The sequence below is a fragment of the Lissotriton vulgaris genome, chromosome 7 (assembly GCF_964263255.1).
Source record: "Lissotriton vulgaris chromosome 7, aLisVul1.2, whole genome shotgun sequence".
NCBI lineage: Eukaryota > Metazoa > Chordata > Amphibia > Caudata > Salamandridae > Lissotriton > Lissotriton vulgaris.
Genome location: NC_141695.1, coordinates 480,726,620 through 480,751,637, shown reverse-complemented (window position 1 = coordinate 480,751,637; position 25,018 = coordinate 480,726,620). Strand labels below are relative to the sequence as shown.

The following is a 25,018-nucleotide window of genomic DNA, read 5'->3' as shown; positions in this document are numbered from 1 at the left end:
CTCCCTTGCAGCATATTTGACGAGCAGTTTCAACATTACCAAAGAGCATCCATGACTGTGCTCAGCCCATTCTTCAACCAGCTGGGGGTCAGGCTCATTGAATGTGGGGGTGGTGTAGATGCGAAGGCCTCTCGGGATGCGGTTCGCTTCAATGTATTGTTGGAGTGCCCTTGCCTCCCACCATTTGTTCTGCTCGTTTTTCAGGGCTTTCCATAGTCTGTTCCAAAGTGTTTGTTTGTTCGCTGTTGCTCCTTCTTCTGTGTACCGAGTGGTGCTGCTGCTGTGTGGCGCTGCTGCGCCTTCACCCAAGAACATGGTATCAGCCAGTTTGGCACGTTTTTGGTTTTCTTGTTGAAGCCTCATCATTCGCATGCACACATCATGTCATACTGACCATGCCGTGTATGCATTGACCTGCCCTTGTAAATTGACCTACATAGGCAGCACTAAACTCCCTGCGAAAGACAGAGTGCTACAGCACATGAGGGCTATCAACAATAAAGATAAGATGTATCCCATAGCCAGACACTTTGAATCCTTCCACAAAAGCAACCCCAATCTTTTGTCCTTTTGTGTACTGACATCCGTACCTTTAAAAGAAAGGGGGGGCAACAGGATTCAGGAACTCCGCAGGTTGGAATCCATTCTAATTATAAAATACCGAACCATGCAGCCTGAAGGGCACAATCTGGATGAAGAACTTGAAGTACATCTGGGGTAGCTGTTATGCATTAATACCTGTAACCTCTAGCATATGGTTAAATGTCAGTTCAGCTGTTAACAGCACTTTTTGGTTCGTGAGGTACTTATGTTGATGCAATTTTGCGATGAATTTTGTCACACATGCACAGTTAATCACTGAATTTTATTTATCTTTTTCACCAGATGTTTGTGAGAAGTCACAGGAGATGGCAATGCACGAGCACATGATCACTTTTACACGTATGGCAGTTGGCACGTATGGTCGGAAGCACGGGCGATGAAGTCTCAGCAGGTCCATGATTATTTCTTTATTTCCCAAGGAGAGATTTATAAGGTTAGCCTGTTCAATTCTGCCCACTGGGGCGTGAGCAGGACATTTGGAAGTGTAACTAATTTTGTTTTGCCGAGACTGACTGCCCACTGGGGCATTACTGACTGTTGTCAAAGGGTGCACCATATTTTAGAAGCTGGCTGAAAGAGACTCAATTCCGTCACTTCCTCTGATACCCTGAGGCACATCACCCATACCTTAAGCCTAAACAATTATATGTGCCTGACTCGCGCACAAGCATTCTGATGCACTGGGGGCCGTGGCATGATGGGTGTAGGAATTTGCATGATGACCTGAATGCATTGTTTCCTTTTATTTTGTTTCTATTTTGAAACATAAACGTATATGTTTTCAGTCAATTAGCATCCTAGCCATTGAGTGTAATACAGGCAACAATTTGTGCCTGACACGCGCTAAGGACTCTGACTCACTTGGGGCCCTGGCAAGATGGGTGTATGAATTTGCATGATGATTTAATGCATTGTTTCCTTTTACATTTTAAAAAAACGTAATTGTTTTCGTTGTGTTACCTTCCTAGCCATTTGATGTTTTGACATACATGTATTAATGTAATGCATTTAACTTTATGCACTGCCATTAGTTCGTGCAAAGCAACTCACTATTCTCACGAGTCTTTTCACTATTTTCACTGTAAGTCATGTGACTATACTTAAACCACTGAGTTTCCCTCACTAACGCTCGTGACCAAGAGGAACATTTCCTCGAAACGCGTTGAGTAGGACCTAAGCAATAAAGCTCGTCTAACTGCAAAGCTGGCCTGGACATTCCTTCTTTACTCGTGTGGGATATTATTTTGATTTCTGGGGAGTCGCTACCCCGTCCAGGCCCTCCGCTGCAAGGGGCAGGGGTTCAGAGCGCAACCTCAAGGTTTGGATATATATATATATATATATATATATTCACTGAAAAAACCCTAGGTTTTACACACGTTATAGTTAGGAAGTAGCATTTAAAAAACCTATGAAATTCACTGAAAAAAACATAGGTTTGACACCAGTTATAGTTAGCTGGAAATTTTACTGACATAAAACCAATGAAATTCCACGTTATAGTTAGTTGGACTCACTATAACTTGCGCGTGTAATGCACTGCTGATGACATTACATATTATATCACTCATGACATGGTCAGTGACATCACTTATGACACCATCCAGTTAATGTGTGTCTTTCTAAAAAATAAATATGTTTTATACATGTATATGTAAAGGTCGAGGGAAGAATAAATGTTTAAATTATTGTCTTAATGAATGTTTTTTTCAAAAAGAAATGATTGGATAACTGGCTTATTAAGTGTATCTTAGTGAATACATATATTAGCGAGTAATGTTTAAATATTTAAATATATGTATCAGTGTTTCACTTTGTGAATAAGTGGCTGCATGGGTTGATGAGTACCTACATGTGTGTGTATATGGGTTATTAGATGTTTTTTTAGTATCAGTATGAGTGTCTCTATGGTTTGGTGGGGGTGTTACTTATCATATAGATCCATCAATGACTGACTCACTGTTTCTATGTTTTTTGAAGACAGCATATGTGCAGGACTGTATGGGTGGATGAGTGTGTATATGTGTGTGTTAGTGAGTGAATGCCTGCCTCACTAGTGTCTTTATCAGTAACGAGATATGTTTTAATTTAGTATATGTGAGTATTGATATATATAAGTCAGTATATGTGAGACTAAGAGATAGAAAGAGTTCCTGTTTAAATAAGTATGTGTTTCTATAAGTGATTGTTTAAGAGAGTAAGTATGTATAAGTTTCCTTAGAAGTAACGTGGTAGTGTGTGTATAGTTGTATATGCAAATAAATGGATGTTCAATAGTTTATTTGCATGTGTGAGTATGTGTGTGAGTAACTTTTGGATGATTGTCGGTGTGTAACAGGATGTATAGGTGTATCACTACATATGATGAGTGAGTATATGTATGAGTGACTATATAGAACTGTTGGTGAATGAGAGAATGTGTATATAGATGGTGGAATTACTGAATTGGTTGTTGTAACTGGTATGGGTATCTCTATTTTTTTGAAAATGTTAATTTCTATTTTCCAATATGTGTTTTAAGGGTTACATTACACTTAAAGGAGGTCTGTCATCAGTGATGTCATGAGTGATGTCACTGACCATGTCATGAGTGATGTAATATGTAATGTCATCAGCAGTGCATTACACATAGTGAGTCCAACTAACTATAACGTGGAATTTCATTGGTTTTATGTCAGTAAAATTTCCAGCTAACTATAACTGGTGTCAAACTTATGGTTTTTTCAGTGAATTTCATAGGTTTTTTAAATGCTACTTCCTAACTATAACGTGTGTAAAACCTAGGGTTTTTTCAGTGAATTTCATAGGTTTTTCAAATGCTATTTCCTAACTATAACGTGTGTAAAACCTATGGTTTTTTCAGTGAATTTCAAAGGTTTTTTGAAGGCTAGTTCCTAAGTATGAAATCACGTTCGTAACTACATAGTGTCACCGCCTACACGTCCTAAGAAGCGCTTGTAAAGTCATGTGACTTGAAAACAACACTTGCAATTGGTTCTTAGTAGTTTCTGTTCTGGAATTTACACGAAGCACTCCACCCACTTTCCTCACAACCTTTTCTACTCTCAAGAGACAACAACGTCGAGCATCTTCCGGAAAACGTTGCTGAAATGGCTGCCCTTTCGCATTCATCTTCCGAATCTGAAGGAAATGAGCGACCACCGTTAAGAAGAAAAAAGGAATCTTTCATTTGGCCTTTTTTTTACTTATCCTGAAGATCAAAAGAAAGTGAATGCGCCAAAAGTAACCTGCACGATATGCAATTCGGAGCTCTCAAGGGGAAATCCAAATAGAAAATATTCCTTTTCTATACACACCATGCTGCGGCATGTTAAACAAAGGCACCCTGAGCATTATGCAAAAGCATCAACAAGAGCCCTGGCCACGCTATTACCATCAGAGGTGGCCAGCACATCTTCTGGTGGACGACCTGTATCTCCATCGAGTGCTGAGATGGACTTGAGACCATATCTTGCGAAGGTGCACATGAAATGCAACGAGTGTGGAGAAATTCTTTTGTATGGAGAGCAGAGCCTCGTTCTTATTAAACTCAAAATTGAAAGTCATAAATGCCCCAAGAAAAGATAAATTTCTTCACTTCATTTTCATAGTATTACATACTGAAAAATGTCGTAGCAACTTTAAGAAATCAAAAGCATCATAACACTTGTTTCCAAAAAAAAAAAAAGTTCTTTTCAGAACTAACTCTTTGTACCAAAACAAGCTTCAAGAGCATATTACCTGATATTTTCTCGCCGCTTTCATTTAGTGCGCGACCGAGTGCGCGCACCCACCTATCGTGTACAGGCGTCGAGACACGCATGTGCAGTCATGTGACTTTAAAACAACACTTCCAATTGGTTCTTACTAGTTTCTATTCTGCAATTTACACGGAACACTCCACCCACTTCCCTGGAAAACCAGTTTATCGAAAAACTTTTAAAGCCTCCCCTTATGAAACATTCGACATCGTTCACATAGCAGTGTAGTAAATAGCACTAGATACACTCCGTCCCTTAATTATAAGAGACTTATTGCTATGTGAGAACAACTTTTGTTTTCACGCGATAATGTGAAATGCTGAGCCTGTTACAGAATTTTCTTTCACATATATGTTACTATTCTCCTTCGAGCACTAACACCATAGAAAATACCACCAATAGCGGTGATATTTTTTACACCGAGAACGGGCGATTTTTATCGCTTAGAGCCCTTACAATTATAAAGTTTTATTTCCTAAGTCTCTGATCTCCAACTGTGCAACGTGGCTCCCCTGTGTGTCGTAATAAGGTCCATAAACAAAAACTACAGGGCCAGCATTATAAACATGCACGGAACCACAAAACGACAAGAGCCACCATGTTGATATATATCCTTAATATAATAAACCTCTGAGAATAAATACATATTTCCGTGGCACCCCATAACAGAAATGTGGCGTCCTCTGACTCTGCTCCATTACCAAACACCCTAACCCCCCGCCCCCCTCACTCTTCACTAAACTCCGCACTCCACCCCACCCGGACCCCCTATTACAAACCCCCAACCTACCCTCCCTGCCCAAACCCACCATGAACCTCAAACCGCCCCTGGAAAACTTATAAGACACAGGATTACTAAAACTCAAAGAATAGGCAACAGGCAGATAATGTAAATAGTACATAAAGGCACATATTTTTTCCATAATACTATTGAAAAACATGTTCTATTTTTTATAAATCTATCATGCATCTGACCCTCTAGAACTGCTTTCAAAACGTGAACTATAAACCTCTACTTTTCATTTTCAAACCATACACTTTCAATTACATTATTTTTTTTCACAATTCATGTAATGTTACACACCTTTTCTAAAATACACCAGTCCCTGTTATTTATAAGGATTTATTTTCAGTCTTCATCAGTGACACTTTCTTAACATATAATGGAAATCACTGTAACTTTTTAAACGACAATGCTAACGCGGTAAAAATAACCCTTCATTTGCTTTCCTTTAAGAATGCAGACTATCTACCCCACGCATGCGTTTCTTGATCTTTGTATTTGGCAGCGTATACTGACCTTGAATCGGAAGACATGAAAAAGAGCGCCATTGTCACATTTAAAACTGAACGTTGCATCTGCTCACACACATATCTTTCACTTAGCTAACATTCACAGAAAACAGCATTGATGTAAAAAAAAATTGACCTTGCTTTACAACTTCCTCAAATGACTCCCTTATTTTTTAACGCATCCTCCAGTTCAAGAAAAGCTACTTTTTTGATAACTACTAAGCAATATATAAGTGACTAAGGGCCCGATGTAGGTAAAAGGGATTTTCCGATTTCAAAATACCGAGGCGGGCCGAATCGGTATTCTGAAATCGGAAAACGAGATGTAGGAAAAAAGTAGCGAAATAATTCCGAATCGGTCGGCATCGCTATTGTGAATCGCTACGTACCGAATCGGCTTCTACCGAATCGGAATGTACCGAATCGGCTACCACCGATTCGGAAATAGCCGATTCGGTAAAATCCGATTCGTCAATTACCGAATCGGAGGTTTGAAAACACACCCATGGGCAAAAAGCCCATAGGAATGCATTGAACAAACCGAATCGGATTTTACCGATTCGGTAAAATCCGAATCTGTAAAATCCGATTCGGTAAAATCCGATTCGGTAAAATCCGATTCGGTAAAATCCGATACAGCCAATGAGGTGGATCCCCCCTCCCCCACCCAAGCAGGGAGTGGCAACCCTGGCAGGTGCAGCTAATTAAGAACTTTCTGGAGAGCCAGCCTGAGCTGAACACTCACAGTGAGCAGCAGTGGGAGCAGGAGGCAGAGAACTGTTGAGATCAAGATGGCAAACACCAGTGAGAGTCAGAAGGCTGGCCAGAAGAGAAAGCCAAAGTTCAGCAGCATGGAGCTGCAGGTGTTGGTGGAGGAGGTGGTGAGGGTGCACAGGCAGCTATTCGGGAGGCTGTCCCTCACTGTGCCGGACAGCACTAAGAGGAGGCTCTGGAGTGAGATCGCAGAAAAGGTCAATGCTGTAGGTGTCACCCCCAGGTCCCTTGATGACCTTAAGAAACGCTTCTACGATATACGCAGCCTGACCAAAAGAAAGATGGCTGAGATCCAGAGGCAAGCTGGAGCCACAGGTGGAGGCAGGAACCCGGCGCCACCCCTCACCGAGCTGGAGGAACTGGTGTCCAGCACCATCGAGAGGGAGAGCGTGACCGGAATCGGGACCCTGGACAGCTCAGCCAGAGCCACAGCTACAGGTAAGAAGCATGCGCATCATGACACACCCTACCAGACACCTCCCCCATTAGACACAATGCACAGCCAAACCCCAGCCCAGTACTGTAGCCAACATACAAGAGAAAAGCATCATGGTATATGTAGTCAGCAGAAGTTAGGGAAAAATGGCAGTGCAGAATCACAAGATAGGAAACAATGGAACACATTCAAAGGAGATGCAAGGACATGTGCAATGCTTTAATTGTACTGACTGTAATACATCGGCACTCAATTTACAAATGCTTCTTTATACCTAGGGGCACCATCAGGCGGAGGACCACAGGCAACAGAGGCAGCAGCACCAACTACCAGTGCAGTCGCAGGGCCGAGCACGAGTCAGGTTGCCGAGGAGGAGGAGGAAAACACCATTGGGCTGGGTATTGAGGGAGACCTGGCAATTGACTATGACTTACTTCACTCCCCACAAATGCCGGGAACACCCCCCTTGCTGTTCTCCCCAGAGAGCTCGCCGACAAGGGCCCACCCTGCACCTACACCACCTCCTGCCACGATTATGGCTGTGGCTCCAGTAAACCCTATCCTGGGAGCAGGGGGTCAGGCCCCGGCCACCACCACACCCACACCAGTGGCACCCCAGCCCACACAGCAGGGCGGCAGCAGCAGTACCCGGCGGCGTGCCATTCCCAGCACTGCAGCGCCGGCAGCGGAGGGCAGTGTCTTCCAGGGCCTTGAAGGGAGCATGGTGAAAATCCAACGGCAGCAGGTGAAGTCCATCATGGCCTGCCAGCGCCAGCTCCGCCAGCATAACCTGCAGATGGGCGAGATGGTGAAAGGTTTCAAGGCCTTTGTAGATACTAACAAGGAGGTAGCAGCAGGACTTGGCAGGCTGACCACTGCCATAACTCAGTTATGCGGCAGACTTGAGGAGCATGAGCTCGCGCGCAGGCGGGATGCCCGCGTGCAAAACCGCTCCATTAGTCGCCTTGCTGCAGCAATGGCCCAACTTTGTCAGCGCGGTGCCAATATGGAGGCCAGTTTAACCCAAAACACTGCCGAGATAACAAGGGGAATGGCCCGCATCACTACAGCAATGGAGGCTATGATTATCTCAAACACTGCCGCCAATCCAGCCCTGGACCTGGGGGATGCTGGGGACAGCAGCAGCCGCAGCAGCCCGGCCAGCGCTGCGTCAGAGCCGCGCAGGAGCACCAGGCGCTCCGCAGATGCCGCAGGACATTCTGAAGGGGGTGAGGGACACCCCAGTGGGGCTGCCAAGCGCTCAAAGAAGTAGGCTTGCCAGGGCGGGTGAGGCAACCCGGACCTTAGACTTTTGTTTTCTTGGTTATTACATTTTATTTTGTTGCACATAAGTGCAGTAACGGTGTTGCAACAGTATTAAAATTTGCTTTTCACCACAACCATTTACCTGTCTGTGCTTCTGTACTCACTCAGAAATAGTTTTCTGTGATCTCCTCACGTCTGTATCTGCCATCACTTGGCGTAGACACCCCAGCTGGCTGTGTTAGTGGCACAGCATCGTCGTCGTCATGGTCCTCGTAGTCAGACAACTCCACCTCAGTGCCCTTCTTCACCGCAAGGTTGTGTAACATTCACAGACAGCTATGATCTTGCAGCAGGTGATGGGGGTATACTGCCTTGCACATCCACTCTTGTGCAGGCATCTGAATCTACTTTTCCAGATGCCAAAGGTCCGTTCGACGACATTCCTTGTGCTTTTGTGGGCCCGGTTATACCTCCTTTGGCTGGGTGTGGAGGGGTTGAGGTAGGGGGTGAGTATGAAAGAGCGGAGGGCATATGCACTGTCGCCTGGAAGGAAAAGGGGTAACATTACACACATGCATACATGTATTACACCTAGCTACTTTGTGTTATGGGGGTCTGATGATGTGTCTCACCTAGGAGGTATCCTTCACCAAATTCGCCAGCCATCAGCCGTGCATATATGCCGCTCTGTTGGAAAATGTAGGAGTCGTGGGTACTCCCTGGGAATTTTGCTACCAGGTCTGTGATGGTGCACTTCGCATTGCAGATCACCTGCACGTTGATGGTGTGCGTAGACTTCCGATTGCGGTATATGTATTCTGTGTCAGCTGGGGGGCAAATCGGAATGTGCGTGCCATCTATGCAGCCAATGATTTGGGGAAACTGTGCCATCTGGTAGAAGTCAGCTTTAGTTTGTAGCAGTTCTGCGTGGGTTGCAGGGAAAGAGATGTATTGGTCCATCCTGTGTATCATGGCGTCAAGGAATGTGTGGAAGAACCTTGACAGGCTGCTCTGGGTCACCCCTCCTACCGCTGCGACTCCACTTTGATAGCTGCCAGACGCAAGCAGGTGTAGGCTGCATAGCACCTGGACGTGTGCTGGGATGGCGTGTGCCCTTGGGGTGGGGTGGTCCAACAATGGTTTGAGGTCCCTGATGAGCTCAAGAATGGTGTCAGAGTCCAGCCTGTATCTCTGTAGGATCTCTGACTCTGTGAGCATGAACAGGGTTATCCTCTGTCTGTAGACCTGTTCATCTCTTTGCCATTCCCTCTGTCCTTCCTGCTGTAGCCGTAGCCGCCTCGCAATGACATTAAAAGCTGCCATCCTGCAAGTTGCAATGCATTTTGGGGCTGTTTTTATGGGTTGGAGTTGGTTACCACCTGATTGGAATCCATGGTAAATACCGAGTGAATACTACCGATTCTGAGCCGAAATCGGTGTTTCTGTGCCTCCCTACATCTCCCCATCTGTCCGAATCGGGGAATTTCCCGATCAGTGATTCTACCGATTCGGTAGGTTCTCCGATTCGGCTTATGTCCGAATCGGTGTCACTGCCGAATCGGTACATGGACCGATTCGGCTACTTTCCGAATCGGTGTCACTACCGATTCGGTACATGGACCGAATCGGTTATTTTCCGATTCGGTTTCACTAGCGAATCGGTACAGGGACCGAATCGGATATTTTCCGATTCGGTGTCACTACCGATTCGGTACATGGACCGAATCGGTTATTTTCCGAATCGGTGTCACTACCGATTCGGTACATGGACCGATTCGGTATTTGCATCCGATTCGGTGTGTTACCGATTCGTTAAATATCCGATTTTCGGTATGTACGTATCGGATTATTTTTCATTCGGTTCTCATTCCGATTCGGTTTTCGCTCCGATTTGGACTTTTTTCTTTGCCCTACATCTCGATGGCAGTATACCGATCGGTAAGGGCCAAAAATCGGTATTTTCGGCCGTTACCGATCGGTAACGGCCTACCTACATCGGGCTCCTGACTCCTAGAAAATTTATCAAGTCATTCTGCTCCGCTCCACTGCATAGCCGGCGACCTAATTCTGTGGAGTTGCTATACAACCGGCAGTGCTGCGCCGTTTCCTTTACCATCTTGGGAAATTCAAAATGGATGTCCCTCCTGCCTTCGAAAACGAGCCGGACCACTTAGAACTATTTCGACAGAGAATGCTTCTGTACTACGGCACCTTACCACTCTCAACTTTGAATACTTCATATCGATTATCATTTCGATATTCGTATTTCACCTGTGTGCAGCCTGTATTTCATTGCCTGAGCTGTGATTTCACGTGGGCCCTGGATTTATGTCTCTGCAATTTGGTACCTCCTGAACCGAATTACAATCACCTCATGAATCCGTTACTTGATCATGAACAGCTTTGTTACAACGGAGGGTTTATGGCCTTTGCAGCGATACAAGGAGTTCTGGGTCATTGGAATATATTCGCAGCGGCGTAAGATTTCCTAACAGAGAGCTACATCAAAAACCCACCGAGCTGCCCTATGATGGTAAAAGACGCTCCAATAATGACAGATCATGAATGCTGCTTTCCTCTTCTCAATTGGATGGCTGACATGTTTTCAGATGATAACAGTGATTTCCTGTTAGAAGCACTTGCTGCATACTTTGCCTACACAATGGACGGTTAACTCTTTCCTAACAGAGTACTACATCGAAAACCCACTGAGCTGCCCTCTGATAATAAAAGAGGCTCCGATTTTAACAGATCATGAGTACTGCTTTACTCTTTTCCATTGGATGGCTGACATACTTTCAAATGATAAAAGTGATTTCCTGTTACAAGCAGAAGCTACCTATTTTGCCTAAACAATGCTTCAATAACTCTTATACAAGCCATTGACGTCCTCATTTCCTTTTGCTTCCCTATATTCTTCAAGTTCTTTTCCATATTTTCTTTTGAAGAAAAGACCTATTGGCTTTACTAACAGTGGACATTATGATTTCGTGTTGTTTTAATTTTGATCTTTTATGTGGACTACATTTGTTTCTTCAGCTACTCAATTTTCAACTTTATTTTTTTACAGTCTAATCTCAACAATTCTATTGCATATCTTATGTAAGGTTATTTCAAACGTACTCGATGCAAAACTCGCTAATATATGCTACATGTACCCTAATTAATGTGTAAATTTTAAACGAGTTTTTTATAACTGTAAACGCCATTTCGCATCTCAACTGCTTATTTCCGCCTCACACGCCTCTGCTCCTTTAATTTTCTATAAAATTATTAATTTAAAATACTTTACAGAAAAATATGTTCTTTCAACAATATTTCCATTGTTACTTGTGCTGTATTTTAAATGCAATACTGCAACCTTCAAAAGATATATCAATACAGTAGTTCTCCTCAATACTGATTTGCGCACCATCCAACAGATTACATACATGCACCTCTCGCCATTTTGTCGCTTTTGGCGCCTTTTTTTCCCCGTACACAGTAACATAACACAAACTTGATAGTGCTTCGCATGTAGACAGCTGATTGATAAAGTAATGATGTATAACCACTTGCATTTTCATATATCGTTCCTAAACTGAAAGGCCAGAGACCTTCTTCCATTTATTAAAATATAATATACTTCCTTATAAGAGTGTACAATGTTTTTTTCCAACTATATACATTTTTCTTCAACTCTAGCGTTTGTATTCCATGCACTACAAACAATACCAATTACTGTGTTTTTTGCAATTTCTGTACTCATATTACATAATGATTTGCCTTTAAAACAGTACATTTCTAAATAAACATTTCAAATATTCACGGTTTCTCTTTTAATCCATAATCTCAACTGAAATGATTTCATATTGAAAAACTATTCATGGGTTCCACATAACCTTAACTGTAGACACTGAGGACCTTATTTATGAAGACCTTCCGCCGCCGGTGCCTCATTTTTTAAAATGGGAAAAAGTGACGCACCGGTGGCGCAAGGCCTTCATAAATAAAGTCCTGAATGTTTTCTTTTCTCGACCTCACTTACTGATACTAGAACCTGCAAGCCAATTACGGCCCATGAACTCTTTCTTAGTAGGTCGCGCACCGTACAGACAGTTATACCACTGTTAAAAAAATGTTTTTACTGTTACCAAGCACCGCCACGATTCCGCTTCACTCAGACTTAATCACTGCTCCCACGCTTCTACAGGCCAAACGCTATGTCGTATTTCTCTCCTTATCACACTTTCATCTCCACAATAACAAACAGTTCTCCGCCTGCCACCACAGAACAGAGTGCAGATGCAGAGGCACCAAAGAGTGAACCCATCACCAACTGCCATCTCCGGCTGTTTTCATGGTTACACCTCATTCTGCACCTTGCTGAAGGCACAGGTCAAAAGTTCATGTCTCAACGTTCTACAACAAACTAAGAAGACTATTTTCCCTCCAGAAACACCTGCCAATCCACAGCTCTGTTACATGTCTTGTTTTATCACACCCAATAGTACTTTTCGTTTAACATAAACATTAACATGCAACGTACTGTTCAATCTCCACTTATTACAATCAACCAATCATTTTTATTTTTTTAACCACACTCAGCCTCTTCCTTTTTCTTTATTTAGAATTTCAACTTCTAACTCCCATTCCACTTCCAGAACCGATCGGAGGACGACTACAAATCCCTTGAAAATGAAGGTCTGGCTAATAGGACACAATTATATTCACTGGAGTGAAAAATATGCAGTAAGCAGACGAATTTGCAACCTCGGCTTACCAAATGTACACATAACATGGATTGGCAAAAGAGGATTGAAATGTCACCAATTGATTCCATTGGTGAAAACTTTTATGCATCTCCCAGAACCAGACCTTATAATTGTGCACTATGGTGGGAACGATCTAGGCACAATCACTGGGGTAGGTCTGGAAATGCTTCTAAAAGACACCTTTCGACAATTGATGACACTTTTTCCTCAATCTGCCTTGGTATATTCCAATATATGCCAAAGACAGAAATGGAATTGGTCCAATCAACATTGTGCACAATTTGAGAAAGCAAGGAGACATGTAAATAAATCTGTTTCTGCGTTCCTCAGAGATTATAGCATGGGTTCTATTTACCACAACAACTTGCGATACCACATGCAAGACGTCTATAGGAGAGACGGTGTTCATTTCACGAATGAGGGAAACAGAATCTTCCTCTGCAACATCAGGCTCTGCATCGGTACTTACTTATAAATGCAGAAAACACTCAACTAACACAAGGGCTCTTTTCAGAGCCACCTTATATCTAAGCACTCAAACTTCTGATTTATCTCCATTTTCACACTCTTGTAAATAGGTGTGCGCGACCGGGTGCGCGCACCCCGTATTTTTTTTCGGGAAAAAATTATATCTTTTTGCGTTTAACGGCCTTACTGCACACCCCGAGAAAAGCTACGCAGCAAAACAATCTCTACCTTCTCCCCTTTCCATGTTTCAACGCTTTGAAATGAACAATATATTTACTCGCAGTGACAAAATGGCGAACAAAACTTCCTGATTTCCTTCGAATCGAACGTTAACAGACGTCACGCAGCAAAAAAAAATTCCGCTCACGCGCAGCCGCTTGAGTGCACACACGCGTGCGCGCCTATAGATATATAATTGACTTTAACTTTAATTTTCTCAACAACTACTGAACAGATTTACACCATTCTGAAAAAAGCGTAATCTGCGAACCGGACTCTACAGTTTTGCCAAATTTCTTATAAATCCATTCAGCCGTTCGACCTGTAGCCGAGTCTAAAGGTCCTATGGAAAATAACATGTAGAAAACACGTTTTGGGACCCCCTTATATCTCAGCCCCCACTTGACCAATCCCCCCCAAACTTTCAGGGAAGGAGCGCAGCGGACCGAGCCATCTTCTTTGAGAAATTCGCTAAGATTCTTCAACCAGGGCCAAAGTTATTCCAAATAGAATGTTGAGGATTTCCTATGGAAAACAATCCTAACTATAACTAATAATATATATATATATATATATATATATATATATATATATATATATATATATATATAATTCACTGACAAAACTATAGGCTTCAGGGGAAATTATAGTTAGTTGGACATTTTCTCTTTTACAAAACCATAAAACTTCCCTGTTATAGTTAATTCAGCTAACTATAACTCGCGCACCTGCGATGCACTATTGACGATGTCACATATTACATCACTCATGACATGGTCAGTGACATAACTCATGACATCACTTATGACATCAGTGATAACATCACTGATGACATCATCCTTGTGATAGAGTAGCAGGCCTCCTCTCACCCTAATATAACCTTTGATACACACTCAAAAATAGAAACTAACATTTTCAAAACAATGGGCATACCAATACCAGTTACAACACACATTTTCAGTAATTCCAAGATCTACACACACATCCACTTATTCACCAACAGTCCTATACAGTCACTCATACATTTACTCACTCATCATATATACTCATGCACCTATACATCCTGTTACACACCAACACTCATCCATGGAGTTACTCACACACATAGTCACACTTGCAAACAAAGTATCAAATATCCATTTACTTGCAGATACAGTTATACACACAACACCACACTTACTTCTACAGAAACTTACACATACTGAATCTCTTAAACAATCACTTACAGAAACACATACTTATTTATTCAGGAAGTCTTCCAATCTCTCACTCTCACATACACCAATACTCACATATACCAGTTTAAAACATAGGTATTTACTCTTAACAACACTATTGAGACAGTCATTCACTCCCTAACACACCTATACCCACACTCACCCACCCATTTAGTCCTGCGCACATGCTGTCTTCAACACATACAAACAGTGAGTCACTCAATTATGCATCTCTGCACTAAGTAATACCCTCACCGAACCATACAGACACTCAGACACTCATACTGCCGTTATTGTGGGAGCAACTTTTGTCATTTACCTTCCATTACTTTGGAAATCTTGCCTGAACTCTGTGGAAAACGCTGACAGAGAGCTGACCTGGAGTAGCTGGGCGTATTTCATCAGGCGGGACTGCGAGGACCACAAGGCCAGTGCGCATGGTAACGAGACGCACCTTGCCCTCTCCACACCCTCTTCCCGTCCATCACCTCCTCTATATAGCTCAATCCCCACTTCCGGCCCGCGGGACGCGCGCGGACGTGCCCGGGCGAAGCTGGGCAAACGGCGGGCCGTCTACGGCCGTCCAAGGCTGTACAAGACTGGACTTGGCTACCCCTCTAAAGCCCCTACAACCGGGTAAAACGCTCTAATAATTCTATCCATCTGTACTTTATTGTAAGTAATTTATATCGGTTATGGCCCTTAGCGCCGCTAAGGGGAAGAAACGTGATGCACGTACACCAGAGGGAAACACAACCGGGACACTGGATGATTTCTTTACAAGAGCTGTTGGGGTTTTTGAGCGAGAAATTGCCCTCACCAAAAAACGTCTATCCCTTGAACTTACGAGTGAAAAGCGATCCTAGTCGGGCTTATTGAAAAAAGCTGTTACACCAAACCAGGATGACCCGCAGAGGCTAATTACTTTTAGCCCCAGTCCACCAGATCACTCAACTGACAAAGAGAAATCGCTAGAATGGGAAGGCGATATACCGACACTGAATATTTCATCATGTACTACCATGTCCTTGGAGGGCTTTCACCCCATTTTGCGAGGAAGAGCGTCCAGGCGACCGACTTGCAAACAAAAACTGCTACATGTTCAAAACGAACGGGCAAAAGAAAGAGGAGAGGGGGCTAATTGGGTAGCAAACCAAAAATCTCCAGATTGTCGGGTAAATTGTGTCCATCTGCCAAAGGCAAACATCTTAATCACCAACCCACCATCAAGGACACCAACCCCAAAAACTCTGGGGGAACGGCCCCAAATCAGTGCCCACTCACCAGGGAATGATGCTGGACTGACGGTTGGCCATATGACTCACTTATTAAGAACCTTTGCACTTCCCCTGATTGAGAGACTAAAAGTTATTATTGGGAAACTGGATGCCTTGAGGGAAGTGACCTTAGAGAACACACACAAGCTGGCCTTCTTAGCGCCAGTAGAGGGAAAAAAGGGATGTTGGGAAAGAGTATGGTAAATCCGCAGAAACTAAAATTGCTCCCGCTAACCACCCAGTACCTAAGACCATAATTGATCCATAATTGATGATTAAAAACTAAATGATATGATCAATAAAAAGAGGCTAATAAGTAGTGGACAAGCAAACAAACCCAATGTACTTAAAAATACCACAATATGTACCCAGAATACTCTTTTGCAGACAACAAGTGAGAAAATAGATGAGGGGCCTGGGGATGGCTTAGACTGTCCGGATCTTCGGGCTCCTTTGCTCGTAATAAATCTACCTCCTGAATCCTCATCATTAGTACTGGTGCTTGGTAATGTCCCGGCTTTGAACAAAGGAACAAGGGAGAATTATAGCCAACTTAAAAATAAGGTGGTCCACTGGTTAGCAACAAATACAAGAGAGGGAGATAGGATAGGACACAATGTCATAATGGCTCGGAGGGTGTCATGGTTGGGTAGGACACGTAAAACTAAAATGGGGGACTGCATTGTAATTAATTTTAATACCCCAGAACCAGTAGGCAGGATTCTAAGGGAGACCATGTAGTGCCACGGAGACAAGGTATTGAGATTTTGCCACTGGAGTATTTTTATAGGGACCTGAATAAAATAAGACCTAATAAAGGGGAAGGGTGGGGACAAAACTGAACATCACACGTACAAGCAAGACAGGGAAGGGGCTACCCAAGAATGAGGCCCTTGTACCAAGCAAACTGGGTGGGGGAGGGCCCTATCCCACCCTTTGAAGGAATAAACAGATTTGCAGTACTGTCTGGTCTCAATGACTGTGATTGACTTGGTGATGGTAAAATTAATTCAACTAATATCCATATGCATCTCCACATCCCCCAGCACAGGAGGTCCCCTATAACGACTGCATTTGAAGATCAGGGAATTGAGGTGGAGAAAGTACCAAGGGAAGTATCTACCGCTCCCCTTTTGGGAGGGCAGAAAACTCCCACCCCCGCTTTAGACAAAGCCACTGACAAATATAATAGTATCATGCCCTCACTGGTGTATGGAACTGACACTGCTTTGGCGAACCTTGAAACTAATGGGGGCAAAATCAGGAAGGATGTTGAGTGGAGGGGCGCTGTGGCAGATGCGCCGAAGGATAGTCTTAAAAGAACTACATTACGGCTAAAACAAAATTTCCCAACCCAGCAGGCCGGTCAAGTGAGGATTGTCTCCTGGAATGTCTGTGGGTTGGAAAGTAAAGTACATAATACCATATGGGGGGAGTTCGTGCAGAATGTTGACATCCTTTGCATACAGGAAACCTGGCTCCTGAATGAAAAACATCTAGATGGTTTCAAGACCTTCCACATCCCTGCAGTCCGCTCCTTACATGGTAGACACAAAGGTGGCATATGTATATATATTTCCAACCTGCTGAAGGTTGACAAGATTGTTAGTGGAAACTGCTCTCACTACTATCAAATGTCTTGATAACCCTAAACCCCCAGTGTTGAGTTAGTGATGGTAAATTTTTACAATAATATTGATAACTCTGATTATGCAGAAATCCTAAACAACTTACAGGGGGATTGGGTCCCCTGAATTCAATGAAAGGGAAAGATGCAATACTGATCTGGGTTGGTGATTTCAACATGAACATATGTGAACTAGAAACATGCGGTTTCCAGGAATATGGTAAGGAGGAAGTTATGGACAACAGTCACTTTAAGCACACTAACATGATGTGTTCCCCCAGGGTCGACTTTAGTTTAGAAAGAAAGAAAATAGAGACTTATTCAGATACTCTCGTGTTCATTCCATCATACTGCTTGGACTGGTAAACGGATTGAGTCGTCTTCCGTCTCCTTTCCCCCCCTTTTTACGATTGTTGCACATTATTTGTGCCTGAACTAGCCCTGTTGCTGACTTATCAAATCAGCTGCGTCTTATTTCAATAAGACCGCATTTCTTGTGAGAATTAAAAAAAAACATTCTGCCCTGAGGAAGCCCAAAAACGGGCAAAACGCGTTGGCTGTTTCGTGCTATGTTACTGATCTTCTTACCTTGAGTTTCTTGGCTGTTCTGTCTTCGTGTCAAGAGAAATTGATTAAAAAATTGGACTTTTTTTTACATTCATGAAGGACATGTGTCATAATTTATCAACTTGATACGTCAAATTTAACACATTTTTCTGTTGCCTCTCCATGTGCTTGTTTGGTGTTTATCGAATCATAGTTCCGTGGCAGTGGACTAGGGAAGTGGGCAGCTTTTTACTGTTTTCTGAAAATATATAGCAGTGTATTGTTAGGTTCTGCAACATCTAATCCCTTCCTGCCATCCTTTTGCTGTGTTTCACGCATATTAGAGGTACCTGGTGGTCTAGGTGGCCCCCAGGGACCCTAAGCATTCGGGGGGAATTAATTCCCCAACTTACAACTCGCCAGGTGGCGCGTTAGCACAGTGGTGAAGGAAGGGGGCAGGGCCTGAGGTCAAATGTGTGCAAACATGCCCTGTGGTGCATTTTAAGTTGGGGAATTAATTACTCTTCAATCCTAAGGGTCCCTGGAGGCCAACTAGACCACCAGGTACCTCCAGTATGCGCCAATGAGCTGCATTGCAGAGAGGTGTTCAGAGGTCACGCCCCTTTTTACACCTATCTGCAGTGCAGCTCTGTAGTGCTAATAATTAGAGCCCCAGGGAGGTGGTGGTCCACGGGCAGTGTGGGGGTGCTCGAGCCCCCACACAGGAATAATTTAAAAAATAAGAGCCCCGGGGTGTGGCAGTCCAGGGGGTTGTGGGGGCCATTTGCCCCCATAAATGTATTAATAAAATCTCCAAGGGGGTGGCAGCCCCCGGGGCATGGGGGGCTTGGATGCCACTTCACATAAAAAATCAAAGCCCCGGGGGCTGGTGGTCCCAGGGGTGGCGGGGGGACGTGTGCCCCCGAAAATCTTTGTGCAAAGCCCTGGGGGTGACGGACCCCGGGCAGTGTGGGGCCCCCACACAATTTTTTTTCTGCCCCTAGTAACTGGCCCACCCGGGGGCTATATTTAAACAAAGCATGGGAGCCCACGCTTCGTTATTTTTTTATTTTGCGTCCGAATCCGCGGATCCAGGGCGCGTCCCGCGTTCTGTTTTTTTAAAAGCTTTTGTTGGCCCTGGGGGTCCTTGTGGGACCCCCTAAGCAGGCCTAGGGGGTCAGGGTGTTTATACCCTGCTCCCTTTTCCCATCTGCCAAAGGCAAACATCTTAATCACCAACCCACCATCAAGGTCACCAACCCCAAAAACTCTGGGGGAACGGCCCCAAATCAGTGCCCACTCACCAGGGAATGATGCTGGACTGACGGTTGGCCATATGACTCACTTATTAAGAACCTTTGCACTTCCCCTGATTGAGAGACTAAAAGTTATTATTGGGAAACTGGATGCCTTGAGGGAAGTGACCTTAGGGAACACACATAAGCTGGCCTTCTTAGCGCCAGTAGAGGGAAAAAGGGATGTTGGGAAAGAGCATGGTAAATCCGCAGAAACTAAAATTGCTCCCGCTAACCACCCAGTACCTAAGACCATAATTGATCCATAATTGATGATTCAAAACTAAATGATATGATCAATAAAAAGAGGCTAATAAGTAGTGGACAAGCAAACAAACCCAATGTACTTAGAAATACCACAATATGTACCCAGAATACTCTGTTGCAGACAACAAGTGAGAAAATAGATGAGGGGCCTGGGGATGGCTTAGACTGTCCGGAACTTCGGGCTCCTTTGCTCGTAATAAATCTACCTCCTGAATCCTCATCATTGGTACTGGTGCTTGGTAATGTCCCGGCTTTGAACAAAGGAACAAGGGAGAATTATAGCCAACTTAAAAATAAGGTGGTCCACTGGTTAGCAACAAATACAAGAGAGGGAGATAGGATAGGACACAATGTCATAATGGCTCGGAGGGTGTCATGGTTGGGTAGGACACGTAAAACTAAAATGGGGGACTGCATTGTAATTAATTTTAATACCCCAGAACCAGTAGGCAGGATTCTAAGGGAGACCATGTAGTGCCACGGAGACAAGGTATTGAGATTTTGCCACTGGAGTATTTTTATAGGGACCTGAATAAAATAAGACCTAATAAAGGGGAAGGGTGGGGACAAAACTGGTCATCACACGTACAAGCAAGACAGGGAAGGGGCTACCCAAGAATGAGGCCCTTGTACCAAGCAAACTGGGTGGGGGAGGGCCCTATCCCACCCTTTGAAGGAATAAACAGATTTGCAGTACTGTCTGGTCTCAATGACTCTGATTTACTTGGTGATGGTAAAATTAATTCAACTAATATCCATATGCATCTCCACATCCCCTAGCACAGGAGGTCCCCTATAACGACTGCATTTGAAGATCAGGGAATTGAGGTGGAGAAAGTACCAAGGGAAGTATCTACCGCTCCCCTTTTGGGAGGGCAGAAAACTCCCACCCCCACTTTAGACAAAGCCACTGACAAATATAATAGTATCATGCCCTCACTGGTGTATGGAACTGACACTGCTTTGGCGAAGTTGAAACTAATGGGGGCAAAATCAGGAAGGATGTTGAGTGGAGAGGCGTTGTGGCAGATGCGCCGAAGGATAGTTTTAAAAGCACTACATTACGGCTAAAACAAAATTTCCAAACCCAGCTGGCCGGTCAAGTGAGGATTGTCTCCTGGAATGTCTGTGGGTTGGAAAGTAAAGTACATAATACCATATGGGGGGAGTTCGTGCAGAATGTTGATATCCTTTGCATACAGGAAACCTGGCTCCTGAATGAAAAACATCTAGATGGTGTCAAGACCTTCCACATCCCTGCAGTCCACTCCTTACATGGTAGACACAAAGGTGGCATATGTATATATATTTCCAACCTGCTGAAGGTTGACAAGATTGTTAGTGAAAACTGCTCTCACTACTATCAAATGTCTCGATAACCCTAAACCCCCAGTGTTGAGTTAGTGATGGTAAATTTTTACAATAATATTGATAACTCTGATTATGCAGAAATCCTAAACAACTTACAGGGGGATTGGGTCGCCTGAATTCAACGAAAGGGAAAGATGCAATACTGATCTGGGTTGGTGATTTCAACATGAACATATGTGAACTAGAAACATGCGGTTTCCAGGAATATGGTAAGGAGGAAGTTGTGGACAACAGTCACTTTAAGCACACTAACATGATGTGTTCCCCCAGGGTCGACTTTAGTTTAGAAAGAAAGAAAATAGAGACTTATTCATATACTCTCATGTTCATTCCATCATACTGCTTGGATTGGTATACGGATTGAGTCGTCTTCCGTCTCCTTTCCCCCCCTTTTTACGATTGTTGCACATTATTTGTGCCTGAACTAGTACTGTTGCTGACTTATCAAATCAGCTGCGTCTTATTTCAATAAGACCGCATTTCTCCTGAGAATACAAAAAAAACATTCTGCCCTGAGGAAGCCCAAAAATGGGCGAAACGCGTTGGCTGTTTCGTGCTATGTTACTGATCTTCGTACCTTGAGTTTCTTGGCTGTTCTGTCTTCGTGTCAAGAGAAATTGATTAAAAAATTGGACTTTTTTTACATTCATGAAGGACATGTGTCATAATTTATCACCTTGATACGTCAAATTTAACACATTTTTCTGTTGCCTCTCCATGTGCTTGTTTGGTGTTTATCGAATCATAGTTCCGTGGCAGTGGACTAGGGAAGTGGGCAGCTTTTTACTGTTTTCTGAAAATATATAGTAGTGTATTGTTAGGTTGTGCAACATCTAATCCCTGGACAATGATCCAGAGCACACTAAACATATCAAACTGGTGTTCTTGTATTCAAGTATTCATTCCTCAGGGAAAGATCAATCAATCGCAAGTTTTTCAAATGGTTTTATTGTCAACAGTGTTCACCCCTTGGGAATCACTGTGTTTATCACTTTAGCCTACACGTGTTTCATCACAGCATGTGGCTGTGACTCTTCAGGGCTGATCTGATTGATCAAGGCGGGTGGTAGGGGAACCGGTGATACTTCCGACCCGATCCTAATCGGGTGGTTTATTTATTTTGCAGAATTAGCGGCACCAGTCGGTTTGTCCGGTTGCCGTAGTAAACAGAATCTTTTTCAGATTCACGGCGGAAAATATTCACAATTGTCGGAATTCAGGCCGTGTACAGCCTGTGATACAGTCTCCTCCGGCTTCGGTATCGGTTGCCATGTTTCCCGCACTTGGCAACCGATACCGAAGCCGGAGGAGGCTGTATCACAGGCTGTACACGGCCTGAATTCCGACAATTGTGAATATTTTCCGCCGTGAATCTGAAAAAGATTCTGTTTACTACGGCAACCGGACAAACCGACTGGTGCCGCTAATTCTGCAAAATAAATAAACCACCCGATTAGGACCGGGTCGGAAGTATCACCGGTTCCCCTACCACCCGCCTTGATCAATCAGATCAGCCCTGAAGAGTCACAGCCACATGCTGTGATGAAACACGTGTAGGCTAAAGTGATAAACACAGTGATTCCCAAGGGGTGAACACTGTTGACAATAAAACCATTTGAAAAACTTGCGATTGATTGATCTTTCCCTGAGGAATGAATACTTGAATACAAGAACACCAGTTTGATATGTTTAGTGTGCTCTGGATCATTGTCCAATTATAATAAAAGGGAGGTTTTGATACTTCTTCTTTTCACAGAGGTTAAGGTTTTCCTCTGTCCAAGAAGCACCTATTGTGACTACATTAAGCAAATACCATACCGTAAGCAGTTGTGCGCCAGAATTTCTGAACATTCCAAAAACCTACACATAGAGCAACTACAACATCTAATCCCTTACTGCCATCCTTTTGCTGTGTTTCACGCATATTAGAGGTACCTGGTGGTCTAGGTGGCCCCCAGGGACCCTAAGCATTCAGGGGGAATTAATTCCCCAACTTACAACTCGCCAGGTGGCGCGTTAGCACAGTGGTGAAGGAAGGGGGCAGGGCCTGAGGTGAAATGTGTGCAAACATGCCCTGTGGTGCATTTTAAGTTGGGGAATTAATTACTCTTCAATCCTGAGGGTCCCTGGAGGCCAACTAGACCACCAGGTACCTCCAGTATGCGCCAATGAGCTGCATTGCAGAGAGGTGTTCAGAGGTCACGCCCCTTTTTACACCTATCTGCAGTGCAGCTCTGTAGTGCTAATAATTAGAGCCCCAGGGAGGTGGCGGTCCACGGGCAGTGTGGGGGTGCTCGAGCCCCCACACAGGAATAATTTAAAAAATAAGAGCCCCGGGGTGTGGCAGTCCAGGGGGTCGCGGGGCCATGTGGCCCCGTAAATGTATTAATAAAAGCTCCAGGGGGGTGGCAGCCCCCGGGGCATGGGGGGCTTGGATGCCCCTCCACATAAAAAATCAAAGCCCCAGGAGCTGGCGGTGTCAGGGGTGGCGGGGGGCCTGTGCCCCCACAAATCTTTGTGCAAAGCCCTGGGGGTGACGGACCCCGGGCAGTGTGGGGCCCCCACACAATTTTTTTTCTGCCCCTAGTAACTGGCCCACCCAGGGGCTATATTTAAACAAAGCGTGGGAGCCCACGCTTCGTTATTTTTTTATTTTGCGTCCGAATCCGCGGATCCAGGGCGCGTCCCGCGTTCTGTTTTTTTAAAAGCTTTTGTTGGCCCTGGGGGTCCTTGCGGGACCCCCTAAGCAGGCCTAGGGGGTCAGGGTGTTTCTACCCTGCTCCCTTTTCTTGTTTTGACCCCTAGTTTTTCTGTTTTCTCGTGCCTCAGTTCAACCGAGGCACAAGATGGCTGCTAACACTTACTGATTTAGAGTGTTGACAGCCAATTAGCATGAAGCTTGTGATAGGCAGGGTGCGCAAATCCGCCGTGGCTCTATATATTGATATGATATTTTTTTTATTTTCGCAGCAACTACTGAACGGATTTACACCATTTAACAAAAGAGGTCTTTTAGAACCAAGGGCTACTTTTTGCCAATTTTGGTGTAATTCCGTTCAGCAGTTCTGGCTGTAGCTGTGTCTAAAATTTCCTATGGGATTTAACATGGAGAAAACATGTTTTGGGACCCTCCGTTTTTCTCGGTTCCCGCTTGGGGTATCACCCCGAAACTAGGTCCTAACTATAACTATCTAATGGCTACCGCCAGTAGGTAATATATATATATATATATATATATATATATATATATATATATATATATATATATATATATATATATATATATATATATATATATATACATATATATATATATATATATATATATATATATATATATATATATATATATATATATTGCGCTCGTCACAACCATGTAAATCCACAAGGGAAGAAACGACAGCACTCGGGGGGTACCTTTTGCCACGAAGTAGTTTATTTAACTACAAGCTAGCCACAGACGCGTTTTGGCACTATATATATCTATAGCTATAGCTTCTTTCATACCCACAATACCACCAACACACCCCACCGTCAACCCCTTTGCCCCTATAGAACACCACCCTTCTGGAATCAATGCGGCCCTCAGTCACATCACAGAACAACCATTGACCTGTGAAAATGTTTGCGAGTAACCATGGTATAGTATATACAGAGCCAGCTCCCTACATTTACTTAATGTAATTACTTGCATTTTTTCTTCAATTTGATCTGAGACTGATATTATGAAAATAAAAGTATAGTATGCATACTTGTGCAACATATACTCACATTTTGGATTGTAATTCAGGAAGGGCTGGAAAAAATTTAACCAAAGCAAGAAAAGCCAGCAACTGGTGGAAAG

At 43.7% G+C, this 25,018-nt stretch overlaps 1 protein-coding gene across 1 annotated transcript; it reads left to right on the top strand.

The window, feature by feature from the left end:
• The first annotated feature begins 6,448 nt into the window (after positions 1-6,448).
• On the top strand, positions 6,449-8,140 carry LOC147701914 (uncharacterized). The gene is made up of 2 exons (XM_086928723.1): positions 6,449-6,869; positions 7,146-8,140. The coding sequence occupies exons 1-2, from the start codon at positions 6,449-6,451 to the stop codon at positions 8,138-8,140; spliced, it is 1,416 nt and encodes a 471-aa protein (XP_086784849.1).
• Positions 8,141-25,018: the final 16,878 nt, after the last annotated feature.